This window comes from Cloeon dipterum, chromosome 1 (assembly GCF_949628265.1).
Source record: "Cloeon dipterum chromosome 1, ieCloDipt1.1, whole genome shotgun sequence".
In the NCBI taxonomy this organism is placed as follows: domain Eukaryota; kingdom Metazoa; phylum Arthropoda; class Insecta; order Ephemeroptera; family Baetidae; genus Cloeon; species Cloeon dipterum.
In genome coordinates this window covers 27,462,446-27,484,484 of record NC_088786.1, presented here as the reverse complement: position 1 = coordinate 27,484,484, position 22,039 = coordinate 27,462,446, and the positions used below count along the sequence as shown (strand labels likewise).

The window sequence follows — 22,039 nt, the reverse complement described above, 5'->3', positions numbered from 1 at the left end:
GAAATTGGAGCTGATTAGCGACCGATTTGTGAGAACGCTTCCACGTGTAGAAAGCATGCTGACATTAACACCTCCATGAGAAACTAGTCGCGCCGATTAGGCGCTAACTCTTCAACTTCCCTGTCAGATCTAGAGTAAACTTTGAACGAGCGCGTAAGAAGTGTTTGCGCATGTAATTATTTTAATCAAGTGCGAACTAATTAGTGACGGCGGGGTGCAGAAACTAAAGAAGTGAAACAGTCAAAGGCGTTTTGTAGAGTTCATATATTGTGTAGTCCTATTTGAATACATGTGATGACTCTTACAAGAACAGTAAACAATTAATGAATATCGCTTGATCCTGTCTCATTTCAAATCAGAGTATTTGCCATGCTGTGCGGTCAAGAAGAACTGGGTTTGTCCGCCACTAGACTTGCTCCGACCAACTTTTTGAAGCAAATCATACAAGCACAAATACAAGGACCCTGGCGGCGCAGGGCGTACGTCCAAGAAGCTTCACAACTCAATCACTGGTTGACACTGAACACATAAACAGAGGTAAGCTGCTGCGACAAAAAGCAACCGTGAATGCGTTTCTTTTGTGGTCGATGTAGTTTGCGAAACGAATGCCAACGCGCGTCTAAAATCAAACGGTTCTCATTTTGGAAAGCAGCCGATCTCGGGTTCAACAAGCTTAGCAGTTTTATTGATAAGTGATAATGCTGTTCGGCAATTGCAACTATGGTTAATATTATTATGTGTGATGTCAAGGTTTGTCTTACAATTACACTGACGTTTGTGTTGCAATAAGAGTGTAGCTTTTGATTGGGTCCATATACTGGTAAAGGAAAGATCAGGCTGCTTAGCAAAACGCAGAATCTCGATTTTCACATAAAATATATACCAATTCTGATCCTGCGGATTTAATTAAGACATTCATCTCTATAAATGTATGTTAGACAACGTGGTCAAAATATGTAGAGGTAATAGCAAAATAATGCTCAACTTTAGCCCTTTTTGATTCATCTCTCGTCACGGAAACTCTTCCGATGTCCAACTCACAGCAATCCGTCTCATACCAATAAATTTTGGAGTAACTAATCGGCTTATTGTATTAATTCATTACATATTACTTTATAAAAGGTTTCAAAAAATTATTTCCAAAAGTGCGCTGTTCATGTTATTTTTTTTAAAAAACCTACTAGAATTGCAAAAATACAGTGTTTAAAAATTTCAGATTTTGTTTGTTCGTTTTTGTCACGACTTATTGCACTTATATTTTATTTTTTTATTGAACCGGTACACGTGTGGATAATCAACTCTTGGATTTTTGTAATCATCATGCAATGCAACACACAAACAAGAGCAGTAAAAAAGAACTATATGTATATTATGCAAAAATGTATTTAGCGATTTCTTCAAAAGATTATATTCTGTTGTCTGTTGTGTACTTGTCAAGTTCATTCTTTAATAATACATAATTACGTATGTACAGTAAAAAGCTGCTATTTGAGTTGTCAACTAGGTTCTTGTATCAATTTGTTTAAATGTTAAGTGAAGCATCATATTATCTGCTACTTATTGATGGATTCTGTTAGCTATTCTCACATGCAGGTACATTTTTTCAATTGTGTTTACAGATCAGCTACTGAGAACTTTATGATTTTCCAAAGTAGCTGCACTGGGCTATGGAGTCGCTACCTGTCTGGCGAGACTTAATCAACATTGCACCCGAGGCTTCCCGGTCAAATACCTAAAATGGTCTTCCAAAGGGAAGCCTCAGCGTGAAAAAACACTGATGAGTAAAATGAGAACTAGGTTTGATCTAATCCTACTAACAACTACGCTCAGGAGCGAGTGAATTGGCGCAGAGTACAGACTCGAGCCTAATACAAATGGAATAGGCTGAATTTCTGAATTATTATTTCCTTTCTTGCCAGCAATAATTTTCGTCAAACAACTATGTCCTCCAGATTATGCGGACTACAGAGATGATTACACATTTTAATAATTTTAGATATTCATTTTTTCATATTTAAATATATAATATATATAATTTTGAATTTTCTTTACTTTTTAGATATTTTTATTTTCTAATATTAACTATCACGTTTATAAATTATTATTTAATAATCATACTATTTTTTAATTAGTATTGATTTCTTTAGCTTTCTGTCTTGAGATGAATTTCAACAGCCCTGGTTTCCATTTACTGTGGCCAAATTTTAAAGGAACTGGCACTGCAAAATATTATATACTTCTCGTCAGATATGAATCAACAGTTGAATTAACTTATTCCAGGCAAAACATTGTGGTTTGGCCACAATTACCAGAAATGGCCTGCCAATTCGTCTTTCACAAATTTCCGAGTAAATATTCTGTGTTTTAGAAAAACAAAACATAGAATTTCTTTAGAAAAATTTCCATGTGATGGTGAACAATGACAGAATTGATTCACGACACTCGACAAAACTCCTGTTCTCGTCGGGAGTGGCGTGTCTGGAATCTGTTTAAGTAACAGACGACAATCTTACAAAAAGGTATTGGCACTGATAGAAAAATGTAACTGGAACCAAGGGGGTACCTTAACGTATTTATGAATTACATAGACATAATATGACATAATAGTAAATATTCGCCAACACAGCGTTCAAATTTGATTTTTTTAAACTACCCTCAAGATAAATATTTCTAAAAAACATCTGAACAATTTACAATAAAATCGTATCAAGGACAATTAATTTCAATTTTACACAATTAGATAATAACTAAAATTTTGAAGGAACTGGCACGGAGGGATTTTCTCAATAAATACAAAACCGAGGGTTTTCTAACATTTTCTGCAGCTTTAGGCAAGACTGAAATTATTTAGAGAGCATTGAGCAGCATGTTTTGAGGGTTCGTCATTTTCGTCAGCCTCGGAGTATATTTTTCACCCGGGTAGGAACTGGAGGCATGCTTGTTAAAGAGAGGAGCAGCACAAGGGAAGGTTTTACAATAGCATGGTGGCTGAAGAGTTTAAAAGTACGTCTGTTAGTAACTACAATTAGAATACACAAAATGTTATCCGAATGGTCCTACTGTTTCAAACAACTTGCTTGCTCGCCGATCCGCGATTCTTCTTGCATCGTCAACCTGCTTGCCAGCCGCATTCCGTTAACACTGCATTTGATTTTCATATATATTCAAAAATATAGAAAAGAAAATTTTTTAAGTCAAATGTGTGTAGAGTAAATGATGGCTTGCCAGAAGCTTTACGATTCTTGTTTCAGCAACAAAATACTAATCATGTTGCTGACACACAAAACACCTCGGAAAATAATTAAACTTGACTGGGATCACCCAGATTTGTCCATCCTCTCTTCTTGGCTCACGCTAGGAGTTCATGACATTGAGGAACAGGGTAGGCGGGGAGATCCCATTTGGGTCAGCACTCGGTCCAACCACTGCAAAGGGCCGTTCAGGTGCAGCTCGATCCAGCACGGCGTAGACGTCACTGCTTGGCGCCTGCCAAGACAATTTGATTCAATTCAAATTTATTTAACTTATGGCATATATATCACTACAAAACAGTTGGGATATTTTAAGGAGTGAGAAAAATGGTTCAAACTTTAAGCAGTACTGAAAGGGCTGATTTAAGATGGGAACAAAAATTCAGGTCTGAAAAATCATTGTTTGGATCAAGAGATTGAAAAGAAGATGGGTATCGGTTGATATTAGGTTGTAATTTTTTTCTTATTACTAAAAAAAGTGCAGTGCATACGGGTTTTTACTTCCAAAAAATATATCAATTTTCCCTATTGATTTACAGCAACGTTTGCCTTTATATTAATTGCAGAGGCAGCATTATTTTCAGTGAGAGTGAGCACGAGAAGAACCCAAAATAGTGATTCACAAAAACTTGGGTATTTTGGCGTCTCCAATAACAGGTTTAAGCGTACTTGTGGTTTCTTTTGAGTTTGTCTAAAGTCCCTGTCTGACCACTACCGTCAAAATCAAAATAGCCTCACTAAGGTCGAGAAAATTACCTGTACTCTGCACCCCATCCTTTCACAAAGCTCATTCGTATGGTGCACATTCTCGTCAGCTGGTACACAGCCTCAAAGCCATTGTTAACCGACTGAGAAAGCAATGCTGCAAACTCCTGGTTGTTGAAGATCTTGAGATTGCAGCCTGTAAAAGATCAGCACGTGAGCATGAAAGAGCCTGAAGGGTCCACGGTGTGGTTCTCACCTGGAGGAATTTTGCACACGGTGGCCATGTGCCATCCATACCGTTGGTTGCAGTTTGGCGACTGTACAAAAATGGACGAGTCGCTCAAGCACTCGGCAAAGACCTCTCCACCGATGTAGTAGAGGCGCACGCCTTTGCCGATGTGACGCCTTGTCTGCTCCACAACCTGATTCCTGTTCACGTTAGACAGCAGCCCAAGGCAGAATCTCTCTGAATTGCTTGGATCTGCAAATAGACCCCAAGAGTGACAGCGTTTCCTAACAGGTCCACCGTGAGTTAGTTACCTGTGAAACCATCCACAGTGATGGATGGCTGAGATGCATGAAAGGTTTCACCGACCCTGGTGTTCAGCTCATAATAGCTGATCGAACACCAGAAGGCTGGTTCGCAGTACATCACAGGCTGGGAGTCAACGTGTGGACTCGAGTCCGGAGACAGACCTGGCAAGAAGCATTCAAGAGATTAAAAATATTTCTTGCACAATCTCTTCTTGCAGAGAGCTCAACATTTATATTCTTTAAATCAATTAATCAGTTTAATTATATCTTTTTTAAAGCTGTTGTCTCAATTACTGTAACGACTTAAAATATAGCTAACTAATAATAATATGTTGTGTATAGTTCTGACAGTTCTTTAATTGTAATATAAAAGCATTTTTACTGAAAACTGTCCTCTCTAAGAGGAACAATGTCCAAATTAAATTTGAAAGCTTCTGATTACCCAATAAATTAAACGTATCTTTAAAAAAATATATACTCACTCAAGTTATCGTTATGGTCTTGGTTTTCGCCATCCTCGGACATGTAGCCAGGCGGCGGCGTCTCCGTGGGTGGCACGGGGCTAAGAGATGCGGCCGAACCCTGCCCTCCTCCTGGACTCATGGTGGAGGCTGTGGAGGTGGCTGAGGAGGCCGAAATGCTAAGCGAGCTGCCCACGAGACTGGAGCTGTGGAGGCTACTGCCCCCTGAGGAGTTGAGGTTGTTGAGACTGTTCAGGTGGTTCAGGTTGGCGTGGCCTGCCAGGTTGGCCAGCCCTGGGAAGTTGGTGTTCTCAGGCACCGACGACGTCGAGATGTCGTCGAGCACCGGGTATTCGTCGTTTTCACCCGTAATTGTGTGGCGGGGGACCAAAATTGCGGGCAACTCTGGAAAAATAGGTCAGGATTAAGGGCGTCAACCATAATTTACAATCGTTAAAAATTATTACCAAATATTTAAATTTAAACATAAAGAGTTTCAATCAAGTTAACTGGTTTCTTGGTGGAAAAGTAAAACAATTAATTTTTAGTGCGCTTCTCATTCAAAGCCAAAAACAGCAACTTTTTGGGAATAGGAAAAAATACAAAAGTAACGAATGGTTGCAATCTGACAACTTTCCTCCTGCATCTTCAAATTTGCAAATAATTTTTTGCCCTCCAGAGGCTTGAAGAAAATAGCCATGATAATTATGGGAAATTCTATTTCACAGTGGTTTGCAAGGAGAATAAAGCACTTCATTTTAAACCAGCTGTTTTTGCAACAACCCTTCTTTTCAGTCTGTAACAATAAGTAAATACGACTATCGATTGACAATATTAGGCATGCAAGTTGCGTGTCTTTCAATGGATATTTTGGAGGAATGCAGAACCCACCCGTCGCAAAACCATGCACTAATTACCTGGCTGTTCCACTCGGGAGTAGTGGTATGGGTTGACGCAGACTTCGTCGCGCTTGAGGTTGAAGGCGTACTGACAAACGTCGAGGGCGCGCAGCTCGTGATGGCTCTGTAGGTCAGGCCAACGCCACAGCCGGCAGTAGATAACGTGCGGCAAACCTTTCCTGTGGGACACCTGCAGACGGCCGTCCAGGGACCTGCAAGAAGCACCACGCTTCAGCATTACTCGGGGGCTGGCGAACGAGATGGCTTTTGCTGCCTTGTTGATACTCTCGCGCGCGCGGCAACGATCGGAATGTGACAATAAGCTGCGCTTTGCAATAAATCGTGCTTAATTGTAGCTGAATTGCTGTGAATGTGGCTGAAAGCGCGAAGATCGCAACAATATGTTTGTGTGTGTATATGTGGAAATGTCCGCCCTGACAGCGGACAAATAGGAGGAAGCGATATATTTTCGTCGGTGGTTGATAAACGACTGCAATTTGTTGCAGATAATTTGGCATGTTCGTTGGCTTGGACAGATAAAGAGCAATTTGGTGAGCACCGTCACCGTGAGAAAGTAACTATTATCAGGTAATTACGGCAAAATGGATAGGAAAGCATCTCGGAATATTGTTTTTTTTCAATATAAATCTAAAAATTAATTTTACATTGAAATTTCCACCGAAAAAATAAAGTTAATCGTGTGTCTTTAGCTCCAATCTCAGGCTCTGCCGAGGTAAAGTGGTCTTAAACAAGGATTCCGCCGACGTGATTGATATCGTTTATCGCAAAAAATGGCCAGGCCAGGCAAGAAATACAGACAGTTTGTTTAGCATCACACATAATAGAGAGTCTCGACCGGGGGGTTTGCAAAAAATGCCGAGAGAAAGAGCGTGCGTTCCGAGCATGGGAATATCAGGTTTTCGATTTGGGGCAGCCTTGAACGCGTGCGATTCGCGTCGTCGAAAGAAAGACGGAAAGAATGGGCCCGACAGGAAATAGACGCACGCGAAATTGTCACCGCGGTCTGCGCTTCGTCTGGAAAATGAATGGATGAATAAGAAGCGGCGCAGCTGCCGCCGGGTCGACGCCACGCAAATTTTAATTACAGATTCGCGAGATCACGATCGAGTGCGTCCGACGCAACACGATTTCGACTTTCCTCCAAGCCAGACGAGCGCCAGACGCTCTCGATTTGCAAATGCCAAATCAAAAATGTAATCGATTCCGACGAGTGCCGAGTCGCGAATAGCGACGTGCGGCTGGCTGGCTGGGCTCTTGACAAAGGAAAAGAGCCCGTTTAGCTGGATGGAAACGTATTTAGGCGAATTATTCCACTCGACTTGCTCCGCCGCGTATGAGCGCAAATACATATATATTTTTTTGTGTGTACGTACGCATACGTACACTCGCACACCATACGTCTCGGTTTGTATTTATATTTATTCGCTGCAGACCGGCTGGGCACGGCGAAAGGGTGGAGATCAACTTTCGTCGTTTGTGAATTGACGAGCTGGAATTAACTCGCCGAGACGAGCATGCGAGTTGTTCCACTCAGTCAAGTTAGGTTTTCCAAGTTCAAATGCCGGCAGTGGTAAAAGGTTTTCATTTAATTTCCAATCACATTAGTAAAAATGGCGCAAGACCGAGAAATGACTGCCCTTTGTTTTGTAGTAAACACTTTTAACGATCATTGTGCAACTTGACCTTAACCCATTTTATCTTCAGGAGCAAAGCATTTCAAATTGAAAGTTTACTGATTACGTTACAAAAATAACAGCGACCAAGTAAAGAACTTAGAAGCACTTAAATTTGCCACAGTGCAATAAAATATGATTAGCTAGATTCAGCTACTGGCTATAGTTGGTTGTAACCGGTTAGATTTATTATTAAGTTTGACGCTAAATGCGTTGATAACCAGCGTTTGGTTATTTTTAGCGAAAACTAAATTTGAAAATTAACGCCAATTATGCCGTTGCCTGCCGCGAGAAGCACACGCACCGCCCTTCTTTTTAGCGCTTGGCAACACGACCCACACGTGAGCGTATGTTGACAGTTGTGTGTGTGCGGTCACAACAATTTTTTTTATCGCTCCCTGGAACAAAAGTGCCCTTTGAAGGGTGGGTGGTTTGTTCGCTTCTCTTGCAGGCTCATCTTTTTCATCTCTCTCCCGCTCGGGGTGAATGAAAGGGAGCCGGTCGAGGTTGGCGCGCCGTATCGACCCGTTCGCAAAGCGACGAGGGTGGTGTTTTACTCGGGGGCGGCACACACCCCTCGTGCTCCAGACGTGACAATCGACAACAATGCGATAGGAACAATGCACGCGAGAGCCGAATGCCATTAGCGACTGCCATCGAAATGAAAGTTTTGTGCTCAACTAAAATATACCCCAATCCAGAAATCTAGCGACCTACTACTGGTCAGACTTTGTACATAATGCTTTTAGAGAGGCCGTTACCTAATCAAAAGTGGTTTTTAACGTCTGACGATTGGAAATGACATTGAGAAACAGAAACATTTTGACCAACGACACGTTTCAAAAACAGTCGGACTGGCTGGCAACTGTGCAGATTTCGTAGTTGTTTTTTCGCTAAATTTATGAACATTATTTACATAGGAAGTGAGAAATTTCCAGGTTACTTTTTGACTCCAGAACCAGTCAAAATATTAACAAATTCAAAATAAGCTAGTTTCCGCAGCTGCTCAATTATAAAGGTACAGAAATAATCGGCGCATAATTCACAGCCGGTGCTCTAAGCGCCGATTTTTTTGGGCTATTTTCAGAAAGCGTCCAGGAAGAAATAATTGCGTCCGTCTGGAGGAGATGCTCGACGACTTCTACAACTTTTTCCTCTCTTAGTCGTTCGTTCGTTCGCAGAATTTATTTCCACTGCGTTTTTCTAACTGTTTATTTATAAGTGTGCACACAAACGTGTGTGTGTGGCCCTAGTCGGGCACTCGCATAACGCACGCTATGCTTTCGTGCATAATTTGCGCTTCTTACCCGTCATTCAGCGCGATTTCCCCCTTTTTGTGCAGAAAAACCCCACTGCGCACTGCCGTCTGGCTGAAAAATTGAACGGCTCAAATTACACGCGCTGTGTCGTGTTACGGGAGATGGATCTGGGTTTTAGCACTTTTTCTCCCTGCGCACAGATCCGAATGCAAGACCTTGCTCGCCCCGCCGTCTTGGGACGCGCACCGCAATTCCTTCTGACTTTACCTCTCATGCCGATGCAACGAAAGCGACTTTGAAGTGAGTTGAGAGGTTTTCAGACGCACATAGATATGACAAACTCCGGGAACTGTCATCTACAGCCAAGCCACCCTTTCTAATCGGGGTTAAAAAGCATTTTACTAATCATTTGTTTGACTATAATCAATAATAGATTTAACAGGATCATTTGGCGCGAAATTTGTTGTTCACGCTTTTTACATAAATATCTAATTGGTGCCCTGTGGTACCCCCAAAAAAACAATGTAGAGCGCTGTTTTAAAGTCTGACAGTAAACTCAAGAAATTGATGTAGAAACTAGTGATGTTGTGCGAAAGCGTTTGAGGAATTGACACAATGAGCGGTTTTTGTGACAAAAGTGGAACTAATATGTACAATTTGAGCACATTTTATGGAAAAAACAAAAAAAATGACACAAATATTTAACGAAACATCCAATGAACAAAATAAAATGTACATAGAGGGGACAAAGCCTTTTGAGTGGATATCAGCGAAAATTTAGCATTGAGTGATTTCTTATCATGTGTGACAAACAGAAACAATGCTGAAAGCAAGGCGTCGAACATGAAAATCTGCGTGTGTGCGTATGGTGGTGATTGTGTCAATTTCTCATACCTGGGTGTCTGGTAATTCTGGATAGTGTACCTGAACGAGGTCGATCCCCCGGAGTCCACTCTCGAGCCTGACGCCGAGTTTTGCGCGCCTCGTGGACTGCAAAAGGCCGAAAAAAACAAAAACCATGTAACAATAAAAAGATTTTGAGAGTGACATAAATTAAGTTTGGGAACTTTGGTTGGACGGACAGACATGAAGAGCCCAGAGGGTTACTCGGTCCAAGATAAATTCCCCACAGTGAGAGAACCACACAGAAGGAAACACCACACAAAGCAAGTTTTCGCCCAGAGATTAGAGTTTGATTACATGGTAGACTTTGGTCTGACCAGAAAGAAGAGCGATTCTAGAATTAAATCATACGCATGTTATATCATAACTTTACTACATTGTAAGGTTGATTTTCTTAATAGTTTTTTTAAAAAATGCACGAATTAATTCGTGATGCTGCAAACACGAGAGCAAAGAATCTATTTAATTACTTACAATTTGGAAATTTACCGCAAATTAGTAAATTAAGATATTGTAATTAGAAAGAAAAGGCGAAAGAAAGGATCAAATTCTAAGTGACAGTTGTTGAAAAGTTGATCAATGGAAACGCACCTAAAAAATATGTATTTGTCGTGAGACGAAATAAAATACTCGCGTCAAGGGATAAAAACCTTTCCTTCATCGTAAGATAACAATTACACTTCAGAGAACTTAAGGTGAAACAAACATCGCGAATGAGAAAGCATACTGGTGTTGTTGCTTCTCGTATCTGTACAACACAGAAATGATTTGAGCGCGAATGTTGATCGGCGTGAAATTGATCGAGGCGGATGCTATCTGACATTGGGAAACGTTGACCAGTGTGATCAGTAATTTCAATATTGCTCAATCGTAACGCACTCAAGCCAGAATTTCCAGTCAGATATTGTCAGCACAATCGACGTGCAGCTGATAAAAACGGCGTGTCCCGTGCGAAAGGACCCCGAGCATCTCGGCGCTTGTCTGCGCGGTGATTTATTCCGAAAAACCGCGGTGCGCTGCGCACACAATACTCCGCGGAATAAAATTCTTTTCGTAATTTGTTCGAGAACAATGAGCCCGATGAAATATTCATGGCTGCTCGCTTGTTCCTACTCTTCGTTCGATTTGAATGGCCGGCCACCTGGGTGTTTGCGAGAGAGTGAGATCATTATTTTGCTCGACCGTGCACCCATGCGGATTGCATTTCTGCACAAACATCTGCCGTCGCGAACCGAACCCACCAGCTCAAATTGGCCGCCGATAATATAATTGGCCTTGCGGACTGCGTCAAAACGCAAAATGTCTGCACAGGAGGGAATTGAATTATTATTTGCGCGCTCAATCGTTTCGAAGAACGATATATTTATCAATACAAATATCATTTCAACAAAGGCTATAAAAGAATTGAAAAACTGCTAGGTCATCTCAAACCACTGGTTCCTTTTTTAATTTAATGGAAATAAATAGCAACGGCAAACTTGACGACAAAAATAAAAATTATATGACTACATTTCTTGGAGCGACAGTAATAAACTACATTTTTAATGTGTTTGATGAACTCCAAGGGTTAATTATTACTCCTAATGTGGCTGAATGTGTTTGGGATATTTTTAGCGTTGGCTCATCGCGGCGGCCAATCCATTATTATAATAACGCTTGTTTATTAGTTTGCTTAGTTCGCTATTTATTGAGTTTAGACACAAAATCGTCTTTTTAAAAAAAGAGAAAATATATTACTATTATCAAACGGTTAAAATACGAAATAATAATTGTTTAGAAAAAATTTATCGATAATCTTGTGAGTATATGGAAATTGAATTGGCTTCTGCTGTGATAATCGTAAAATTACTCATGCAGTAAAAAGTCAGAAAAATAATAATAGCAGACAACACTTTCACTTTTATCGTGAGCATACGAATTGCTCCCAAGATTGCCAAAATACATACTGTAGATATCGTTTCAATGCTAATTTTTTCCTTCACAGTTCAGTTTTAGTAAGTAATAAGGAAAAATTAAAATTAATGATAACAGTTGAGCTAAGCTAATTGCATCTAATGACCGAATGGCAGGAAGCTTATATTTCTAAAGAATTAAATTAATTTAATAATGAGCAATACTTTTTAATTTGAAACACTTCATCACTTGAAGCATCTATTTTACTGCAAATTAACAACTTAAGACCTTGCCTTTCAACGCGGGAAACAGCTGTTGTTGTTTCAAATATCAACATTATTGCTTGATGAGTATGTAATAATTTTACGCGATTAAAAACCGTGATAAGCAGAACCCAGGCGCGAAAAGTTGACGATTTTGCTAAAAGGAGTGTTGTAGTGGAATGTAGTATAAATAATAACGAGTTTGTTTTGCTGCACAAGGAGTAATTATTATAACGTGTGGAGCATTGTGAACGAACTAAACTAGAATAAAAAGGTTTTTGCCAAGAATAGCATAATGTGTGAATTGCTATGTGTGAAATAAAATCAGAAACGAAGAGAACAAGGTGGTTTTTGGCCGAGTGCGAAAGTGACGACTGGCCAGGACCGGAAACGGGCGAGTGTGTCACCGAAAATAGCAGAAAACGAACCCAAAAAGAGGCACCGCAAGCATCAAAACAAAGACCCGGCCAGCGAAAACAAACACAAGAAAAGTGCGCGGCCGTCGGGCAGACAGGGCGGGCGAAGGAAGCCGGTGCCAGCCAGGGTCGGCGGCAAGCCTCAATCAGGGTCCCCGAGGCCGGAAGATAGTTTGCCTGCCAAGGCCACCTCCACCTCCACCACCTGCGGCGGCCGGGGGCGCGCGGGCCGGGGGCGAGCGGGGTCGTACCTGGGGATGGTGATGCACTTCGTCTTCGGGTCTTGGTTCGTGATGGCTTTTTCCAGCTCCTCGAGTCCACCAGACTTCTTCAGCTTCTTCACCAGGCTGCGGACGGCCTTCTCACTCCACTTGTCCTCGCACTCGCCTTTCTTCCAGCCCAGGAGTCGCTTCACGATCGGCGGGGAGAACGGCAGCATCGACGACATATCGGCATGAACTCGGCCGGCATCCGATTACCCGCTGTGCCGCATCGTCTGCCGACACTTCGGCCCGACACGCGCGATCACGAAAAAACACCAAGCTCGCACTCCAGAAATCACGCACGGTGCGCTTATTTTGCTGAGGCCGACATTTTACTCGCCAATCACAGCTCCTGACGGCTAGCCGGGGCGCTCGAACAAGTAGATCCCACCGCTTCTCGTCGCGATCGCTAAAATTACGGAATAGCACTTACTGAATCGTTTTTAAAACAATTCTGACGGCCGGAAAAGCAGTTCCTGGCCGCGGGTCGGATCCAATTATGCTACGACAAATCTGCAAAATTGGGAGACGACCGTGAGGGTCGAGGACATACCAGAGTATTCCTCCGCCTGTATGTGCGACTAAGGCGCGAGGCGCAAGCGTCGACTCGACCGCCTCGGCAACAGCGGATAATTCGCGAGGCACTGCGCAGGTGGCGCCACGCGCGCGACTGTAGGCTTTTTGCGCATCGCACGTGACGTGCGGGTTGCCGCCCGCTGCTTCACAGGATGAGAACGCGGCACGCTCTGCGTCGCGTTTCGCGTGACTTGCCCCATTGTTGCTGCGGGCCCGGGGAGCGGTTTCGGCATATGATATGCAGCAGGATCATTTTGACTGTGTTTAGACAGTCCCGTTATTACAAAAGATCAGGCTAGAAATGTATATATTGTGTTTCTTAAGAATTAGAAACTCAATATTTTTTATGAAGCACAAAACACTGAAATGCGTGGTATACGAAAGGGGAGAAACTTAAATAAAAACTTTGTTTCGATTCATGTTTAACTTTTAAAACATCTTGAAATGGTTGAAAAATACAAAATGTTTATTTGACAGAGAAAGTAGTGTCAGTAATATTTGAAATCGGTATATTTTCAAATAAAAATCAAACGAAACTAATTTGCATAAATAATTTTTTCATAATATGTATTTAAATCCTCATAGCTAAATATTAAAATAAATTATTATTGTCTGTTGATACCTGGTACGGTAGATTGATGATGTCAGCAAAATTGTCTCTTTCAAGAAGGATTTTTATTCAGAAGCATTTCTACGATGTGTGTTTAAAAAAAGAATTAAAGGTGCACATAAATATGATAAATATTTAAAAACTATAGTGCTAGCCAGCGCCTCTTCTTCTAATGCGTGATACGCAACTTTGAGGCTAATTATCAACAGACGACATATCATATTCGTTGTTTGGGCAACACCAAGTGACTCTTATTCTGCCTCTCAAGCAGCGAGTTTCATAGCGACTCGTAATTGCTGAAGCCATCACGAGTCAACTGTAAGTCAGGGCAGCAATTAGTTAATTTCGTGGTCCGTGATGCTTTGTTGCGTCAAGTGTGTCTTCCTCCTCCTCAGGGTGTGGCGACACTCAGGTAATACTCGCTCGCGGGCTCAGGTGTGCTCTTCAGTCACGCTATGAGCCTACCCAAGGAAGCTGCCGCCGCGCGTAGCTGAATTTTAGGGCCCAGAAACAGCGTCCAGAAGATTTTTGGATATATTGCAATTTCGACATCGATGACACCATGAGGTTGGTTCAGCTTACGGTGCTTTTCGCCCTGACTGTGACCCTGGTTTCGACACAGTCCTACAGTAACTTTGGATTGGTAAGTAATGCAGCAGAGTTAAATAATTTTATGCGTATGGTGTCGGGATTGCGCGCTAAATGAGAATTGTCAGGTTGTGGTGTTTGGACGTTAGATAAAAGCATGCTGAGTAGGCGTGCTGTTTGTTTTGCAAATGAGCACTCGTAATGTTTTACGCTCGCTAAAGCAAGAACTAAAACAGAGAGAATATATAAATATGACGAGTTTGCAGCCAACAATAAATTCACGGTCGCGGGGGAATAAGAGAAAACAGCTTTAAAAATAGTCTTGCAGTGAGGAAATACAAAATAATTAAATTACAGCAAAATACGTAATTCGTTTATTTGAGCACGAAATAGACAATCTCAACATTCGGAAGAGTAATATGTGTTTGCAATTAGATTTGACTTAGCGAATCAAAACGCATTTGTGTTAGGGAGACGAGCGGCACACATTAGAGGCGAGCGATTTCTTGCGGCAGTACGAGGTGCAGTCTGTGGGGTCTTGCAAGGCCCTGGTCACGGCCCAGTGGGACTACGCCACCAACGTGACGACCGGAGGCGCAGCTTATGCCGTGAGTGCATCACCTGTGACATACACACATCCTTAAAAAGCATCCACCAAAAATCCTATTGTGCATAATCAGACAAGAGTAACAGTAGCAAACGCGTTATATACCATTAAATCCGTCCATCGACATTATCTTTGCATTTCAACCATGGAGAAGAAATGCTTTTCTTGCTTTGAATATGGATAAAGATCAAAATGGCCTTTGATTTCTTTCTTTTAAAAATGAATGAAGTAATGGACAACAAGAGTGAAAATTTGGAACTAAGTAAGAAAACATTTTTATTACTTTTAATACCTGCCCATGCCTAAATTGATGCACACGATTTTTATTATGTCAAGGATATCTTTACTGATATTAAAATTTTCTGCATCGTCCATTATTTAAAACTGAACCAAAAATTAAATATAACTATCCGTTTTCTAGGCTTCAGAGCAGTCCAGATATGACAAGTTTGTGCGATCGGCGTGGCGCCGAGCGGAATCATCCGTGCACTGGAGGTCGTTGTCTGTATCTCAGCCTAGAATTTACAGACAATTTCTACGACTAGCAATGCGTGCGAGGGAAACGTCCGCCGGATTGACAGACGAGACGGCCAAGGAAGTATAAAAATTCGAAGGATCGAGTGCTTCCGGAATTCACCCAAGTTTGGTTTATCTAGATGGAAAACTTGCTCTCGGAAATGCGAGATATTCACAGCAAAAGCCACGTTTGTCCCGCCCCGGGGTTGGAGAACGCGATTGCGGTGCTGACTGGCAATTATAACAATTTGTACTCGTCCCCTCTTCAAAGGTGCTCGCTACACTTGGACCCAGGTAAAACAAGCACGGTCTCGTCTCATTGATCACGCGGCTAACCACAATTTAAAGAGCTCGTGTCCATCTTGAAAACATCAAGAGACCCGGTGATGCTGACGTTCGCGTGGAAGTCGTGGAGGGACGTCGTTGGACCGCCAAGTAAGCCGCGGTTTTTGAGACTGGTTGAATTGAGCAACATTGCGGCGAGGAGAAATGGTAATGTTTTCAGTGGTGTACACACATCCAAATGGTTTTCTTTGAATATTGTTTCTACATGAGCTGATTAAGTTACAATTAACTTTGTTACTTGACCAAACGTCAAATTATTTTGAGGTCATTTTGTTTTAAAACTATATTTTGCTATTTTTTTCAAAGTTTACAGCTAATTTTGATTAAGCGCAGACATTTTTTTATAAAATTCCAATAAAAATGCATGAGAAAGGATTCAGAACTCTTAAAAGAAAAAAGATTATAGAAACACAGGCTTTTCTAAGTACAAACGACCTACATCCTGTTATTAATTAAAAGGGGAAAATGAAAGGGACTTGCCTGGAAGTCATAAAGACAGAAATAGAGAGCAAGAACATAGCAGGGTGCTAAGCCTGCTTTGTATTAGCACCGCTACATATAGGCGCTGATTGAAAGGAATGAGCGATGGAATGACAGGCTCGATACGGCAAATGGTTCTTCCTATAACGTTCAAAAAAGTAATGTTAATGGAAATACTAACAGACGCTAATGATCTTTGAAGCGGTATATATCACTTTCATCACTTGAGCGTGAATAGAAAGAGAACAGCAGTGCACTGTATGTGAGTTTTATAATTGCTTTTCCGCCTGAACTATTGTCAGTATAGGGACACAATCAAATACTTAAAAATAGACACACGACCACGCACTGAAGACCCTAAAGGTCTGATATTAATTATTAGTAAACGAAACGTTTAGTTCTCGTCTTGAGCGGAAAGGAAAATGCAGTTTTAAACGCTGCATTTGACTCCGAAGTAAAAAAAAACAATAGGAAGGTGGAGTTCAGCGACACTCATTGCAGTTTTTTTTTATAGAAACCGTTACTGTAGCTCACACAGATTTCACTGTCTAGTAAATCAATTAAAAACCACAAAAGTGGCGTGATGATGTGGATTTTGAGTTTTATGACATGCGATTCAAGTCTCGGTAGAGTGGCCGCTCCAAGGATCACGCCTTGAGCCAAATTAAGTACTCGTTCGGCAGAACAAAAGCAGAGCAGGTTATGCTATTAACAATCACATTTTACACGTGAATTGGATGCATAACCCCTCTCAAAAATTCTAAAACTATCAAAGAGCTTACTGCTGTTTTTTAAAACCTAATAATTATATTCTTGGGAGATTCTGATTGGCATGCGCCTGCATTTAGTTCCATCACTAATTAAATTTTAAATCCCTTCTAGCAAACTATGTTCAAAATATTTTAATTTAATCAGCAATTTTCTCCTGGATCGACCCGTGTTAGGATATTTTTTTTAATATGCATCTCATCTTTTATCTAACTTTAAAATTATAATTTCTAATTTAGTTTTCTCCTTTGCCATTTTAAGGATACAGGGACGCTGGTGAGCAATGGCGTGTTGAATTCGAACAGGACATCGCTCCAGGGGCTGGGCCGGGCTTGGAGCAAGCTGCCGCCTCTGCCTGGGCCCAAATCGAGCCCCTTTACCGCCAGCTGCACACCTACGTTCGCCGCAAACTCTCCGTCCGCTACGGAGAGGATTTAGTGCGACCCCGTGGGCCCATTCCGGCCCATTTACTGGGAAATATGTGGTCTCAGTCGTGGACTGCAGTTGAGGAGTTTGTGATGCCTTATCCGTTTAAAAGGCTGCCTGACGTGTCGGCAGAGCTCTCACGACAAGGATACACGCCACTCAGGTAAAATTTATATGCTTGCAAACATTCAAATTCAAAATTGTTTTTAGTTTGTATGTTAGAATTGAATTGCTAATTGCATTTAAAAACAAAAATTGTAAATACTCAACGTGTAACGTGTGAACACACGTATTCAGCGAGTTTCCTATCTAAAAATAAAGTGCCCGCAGAATTCTGATAATATTTTGCCAGTTTGCTGCAAGTTGCTGAGCAGTGGTTCACGTCTCTCGGCCTCCCAGCTATGCCAAATGAATTTTGGAGAAAATCAATTATTCAAAAGCCCCTGGACAGGCCAATACTCTGCAGTTCATCCGCCTGGGACTTCTGCGACGGCATCGACTACAGGCCAGTTTTTAAGCAGAAAATTAGATTACCGACGATGGTAACTGAAAAATTAAATTTTCAGATTAAAAATGTGCGCTTCACCGACCTACGCAGACTTCGTCTCAGCGCATCACGAGCTGGCACATGTTCAATATTACATGCACTACGCAGCGCAGCCCCCGCTATTTAGGGAGGGCGCCAATCCAGGCATAAATATCAGCCTATGACACATTGGGGTTGCTATAACTCGTTCTCTCTATTATTTACAGCCTTCCACGAAGCCGTGGGAGAAATGGTGACTTTAACAGTTACAAATCCCGACCACCTCCAACGCTTGGGTCTGTTTGCCGGCAATAACTCCAGCGATGAAGGTTTTATTACCAAACTATTTAAGGCTGCGAGGAATTAAAAACAATATGCATATATAATCAATGCCAACAGAAATACACATAAACTACTTGATGCGAATCGCTCTAGAGAAGCTTGCGTTTGTGCCTTACAGCTACATTGTGGATCTGGTAATTATATAACTCTTCAACGCCTCATATAACAAGAGATTAATTTTATTAATACGATCCACAGTGGCGATGGAAGGTCTTCAGCGGTGAGTACAGCGCCAAGGAGTTGAATGAGAGGTGGTGGCAGCTGAGACTTGGGATTCAGGGGATCGCACCGCCTGTACGAAGGTCTGAGAGGGACTTTGACATTGCCGCAAAGAAACACGTTGTGACACACCGGCCATATATTGGGTTAGGCTAATTGTTTTAAATAAAGGTTTATCCTCTTTAACGTAAACAAATTTCAGTTACATGGTGAGCAGTCTACTGCAGTTCCAAATTCTACAGGCCCTCTGCAGAACTGCTGGACACAGGGGCAACCTCCACAGGTGTGATTTGCAGAACAGAAGGGAAGCAGGAAAATTACTAAGGTACCTGATTTTTCAACTGTTGGAATTTCCTCTTTACTTAATATCAGTCATCTGTTGATACGAATTATTATTCAAACAAAATTCATCTGATTTCCAAAGCCAACTGATGTCGTCTGGATCGTCAAAGCCTTGGCCTGAGGTGCTGAGAGACCTGACAGGTGGTGACCAAGCTTTACTGGACCCGAGAGCCTTGCTCGAATATTTCACGCCGCTGGAGCAGTGGCTCAGGGTGCAAAACGGCAGGGAAGGTCTAGAGCGGTGGGACCTGAACGATCCTGGTATGCGGAAAGACCACATATACCCTAGATAACACTGCACTATGGGAAAGGTAGCACTGTGAATATGACTGCACTGAATTTTGCACTTTTTATTTTCTGCTTTAACAAAACGCATCTAGTCCAATTTATCGTCACATTACTTCTATTTCGTTACAGAATATTCTCTACCTTGGAGCAGTGCCCCATGCGTCACATCGTCATCAATCGTATCAGTGCTATTATCTGTGTTGCTGCTTCGATTGTAATCAGGAGAACATTTATGTAGAAGTAAAATTGAAAGAGCATTAACGCCCACTAGGATGGTCCGACACTTAATAGGCACAGGAGCAAGCGAGAAAGAGATAAGTTTTTCCTATGCTTGTCTTTGATGTGCCGCGATCACACGCAATTCACATTTTTCTATTGGGTGATAATGAATGATGAGGAGACATATTAGTGGGGAACTGTTTATCTATCCAATATGTACATATGGGTTTGTAATTTTAGAATAAAGACGCACAATGTCTTATTTTATCGCCTTTAAGCAGCATTTTAATCGTTGAAAAACCCAAAATATATGCAAAATACAACTTTACCTGAACGCTCTAATAATGAGATCGAGAGATATTTTAATAAATCTTCAGTTCAAGTAGTGTAAGAATACGAAAAAATAGACAAGAATACGAAAAAATAGACAATCGAATAAAATAGAACGATTAGCCTCCTTCATTTGTTGTTATTCAGCTCACGAACGTGCTTCCTGAGATGAGTCATGAATTCCTCCATTGCGCCTGGAAACGCTCTATCAACGGCGAAGCGCGGCAGCCACCCCTTCAAATCCGTGTCCATCACCCACTGGATCTTGCTAGCGTTGGGCTCATGCTCAATTGGGCTGATCAGCCAGCAGCCGGGACCACTATGTGCTCTAAGGACATTTAAAAATAATCAATTAAATAGTATAACATTGGATAAGAAATGTATTTATTTTTAAGGACTAAATTTTCTATTTAAAATCGCCAGCAAATTTTGTTTCAAATAACTTTTGGCTAAATAAAATTTTACGAATAATGAGCTAATTGACCAAAAGAAAATTCAAAATTTGGCACACTTTAAAAGGAGGGAAGTGATAACAATTTGTTAATGAAATTCGTCTGAGAGGATGATATATGCAAACTTCATCCGTTGAAAAAACCTTTTAAAAATAGCATTCTAAAATTAAAATTTATATGAGGAACTTTTGAGAAGCACAATTACTTGCCTAATGATCCCATCTTGTTCCGGTTTGAAATTATTTGACGTGGATCTTGCGGCGGCAATAAAGTGCCCTTCCTTCTCGGCCCACTGGCGCAAGACAACAAAGTCGCGGCTCGAGATGATACCAGCAGCAATTTTGGAGGTCGCTTGGTAAGTAATGTCGGTGTGTTCATCAATTTTCTGGGAAATTAAGAAATAACCCGTCTTGTCATCGCGTTTAATCTTTATTTTTTACCTGAATAATCTCGGATTTCACTATGGTCGGATTCCAGTTAGGCACCTGTTCGATTTTGTGGAACAGCTCCTCTAAGAGCTTCCTCGGTGGAAGCTCAATGCGAGCCTGAAAGAGTGCGTAATGAAAATATTTTCCTTCTCTTTTGTATACTTTGCGTACCGTCAGCCTGAAAATCCTGCGGCTTGGGCCCCGGCGGGACTCAATGATGTCGCCGTCGTCTGACCTCTTTTCCCTGCGCCAACCAGGCTTGATGTGTGTTGTTCTCCAAGTCAGTTCCAGCACTTTGCGCGCCCTCTCATGCAAATTACTTCCATTGTCCTGCCACACCGAGAATTCCAATTAAAGCAGAGCATCCAAATAAAAATTATTGGTCCTCGCGGAGAAAAATCAGAATCGTTCTCATGAATCACAATCAAAGATAAAAACTGTGCTCTCTGCCAAAAAATTGTGATTTACACGCCAATTTGCCCCTGATCTGTCACATCGATTGTACATACGCACGGCCGTAAAGTGGCATTATCGAGGGTCTAAATTTAGCCTTTAGCGCTTGTGTGCACATGCAGCTTTGCCGCTAAAGCTGTGCAATGCTTTTAGTTGGAGCGGCAAACGAATAAACAGAAGCTTAAAATTAATGTGAATGTGCGAGTGCTGTTTAAAAATAACTTTATTCGCTAATGAAGTGGAAAAGCTGCAAATTAGATGAAATCAGAGACCTATAATTTTAAATGTCACGAAAAATACTTGATGGTGGAGTAAAGGTTTGCATGTTAAAATATCATCATTAATCAAATAAATAGGAAGAGAACCATTTAAATAAATTGGTTATCAAAATGTCAACAAAATACCAGCAAAACAAAAACTCAGATATCTTAGAAAACACATTAAAAGCAGGAGATAATATTGCTTTATTTTGTTATTTAAGCTTTAGAAATGAACCCACAATTTATAAACGAAAACATTCTGAACGTCTGAATTACAAAATTCCTGAGGAAAAAATTTCTTTCTCATCATGAAAAGTTAGCACCTTACGTTTTTCTGGAGGTTGTGGTAATCTTCGTCAGAGGAATTCGCCGCTGTTGGCAGAAACGTGGCCAAGACGTAGCTGGCAAAGCAGAGGACTTTGCAAGAGGACGTAAAAATGTAAAACATTTTGGCCTAAAAAAACAGGAACGAACGACGAGTGTCACCGGAGGCCGACTGCTGCTCACTGCTGATCCTCGGAGGAAATCACCCCTGGACTATTTTTGAGATGTAGAGAGCGAAGAGGGGCTGCTAAGAACACACAAGGTGGCATTCTCTCACATCTTCATCATCTCGCCGCGCTGGCCGGATTTATTCTCATAAAATAAACTGCGCGCGGTCCTCCCTCGCAGCCGCCGTCACTGCCGCGCGTGACAAACGCGTGCCTATATTAAAATATGCGC

General features: G+C 41.5%; 3 protein-coding genes across 6 annotated transcripts; 1 reads left to right on the top strand and 2 right to left on the bottom strand.

Annotated features, from left to right (window-relative positions):
* Positions 1-245: 245 nt before the first annotated feature.
* On the bottom strand, positions 246-13,176 carry Smox (Smad on X). Of its 3 annotated transcripts, XM_065480153.1 has the most exons (9): positions 13,095-13,176; positions 12,530-12,950; positions 9,698-9,793; positions 5,869-6,062; positions 4,973-5,356; positions 4,497-4,652; positions 4,213-4,437; positions 4,008-4,152; positions 246-3,486 (listed from the first exon to the last, which is right to left on the bottom strand). In XM_065480153.1, exons 2-9 carry the CDS (start codon positions 12,724-12,726, stop codon positions 3,363-3,365), a joined length of 1,521 nt encoding a protein of 506 aa, XP_065336225.1. In that variant the 5' UTR covers positions 12,727-12,950; positions 13,095-13,176; the 3' UTR covers positions 246-3,362. The 3 variants fall into 3 exon arrangements, with proteins under 3 accessions (XP_065336225.1, XP_065336232.1, XP_065336240.1); XM_065480160.1 differs by having other exon boundaries at positions 9,728-9,793; positions 12,530-13,114; XM_065480168.1 differs by lacking the exon at positions 9,698-9,793 and having other exon boundaries at positions 12,530-13,114.
* A 359-nt stretch (positions 13,177-13,535) lies between these two features.
* Positions 13,536-19,665, top strand: LOC135937055 (angiotensin-converting enzyme-like). 2 transcript variants are annotated; one of them, XM_065480143.1, is made up of 14 exons: positions 13,536-14,370; positions 14,786-14,923; positions 15,344-15,520; positions 15,579-15,732; positions 15,787-15,930; positions 17,293-17,620; positions 17,810-17,962; positions 18,024-18,148; positions 18,211-18,312; positions 18,383-18,459; positions 18,524-18,690; positions 18,747-18,869; positions 18,969-19,197; positions 19,304-19,665. In XM_065480143.1, exons 1-13 carry the CDS (start codon positions 14,290-14,292, stop codon positions 19,177-19,179), a joined length of 1,980 nt encoding a protein of 659 aa, XP_065336215.1. In that variant the 5' UTR covers positions 13,536-14,289; the 3' UTR covers positions 19,180-19,197; positions 19,304-19,665. The 2 variants fall into 2 exon arrangements, with proteins under 2 accessions (XP_065336215.1, XP_065336210.1); XM_065480138.1 differs by having other exon boundaries at positions 13,539-14,370; positions 18,969-19,147.
* On the bottom strand, positions 19,651-22,002 carry LOC135937121 (steroidogenic acute regulatory protein-like). Its single transcript, XM_065480211.1, has 5 exons — positions 21,645-22,002; positions 20,775-20,933; positions 20,616-20,720; positions 20,385-20,560; positions 19,651-20,051 (listed from the first exon to the last, which is right to left on the bottom strand). Exons 1-5 carry the CDS (start codon positions 21,762-21,764, stop codon positions 19,853-19,855), a joined length of 759 nt encoding a protein of 252 aa, XP_065336283.1. The 5' UTR covers positions 21,765-22,002; the 3' UTR covers positions 19,651-19,852.
* Between the last annotated feature and the right edge of the window lie 37 nt (positions 22,003-22,039).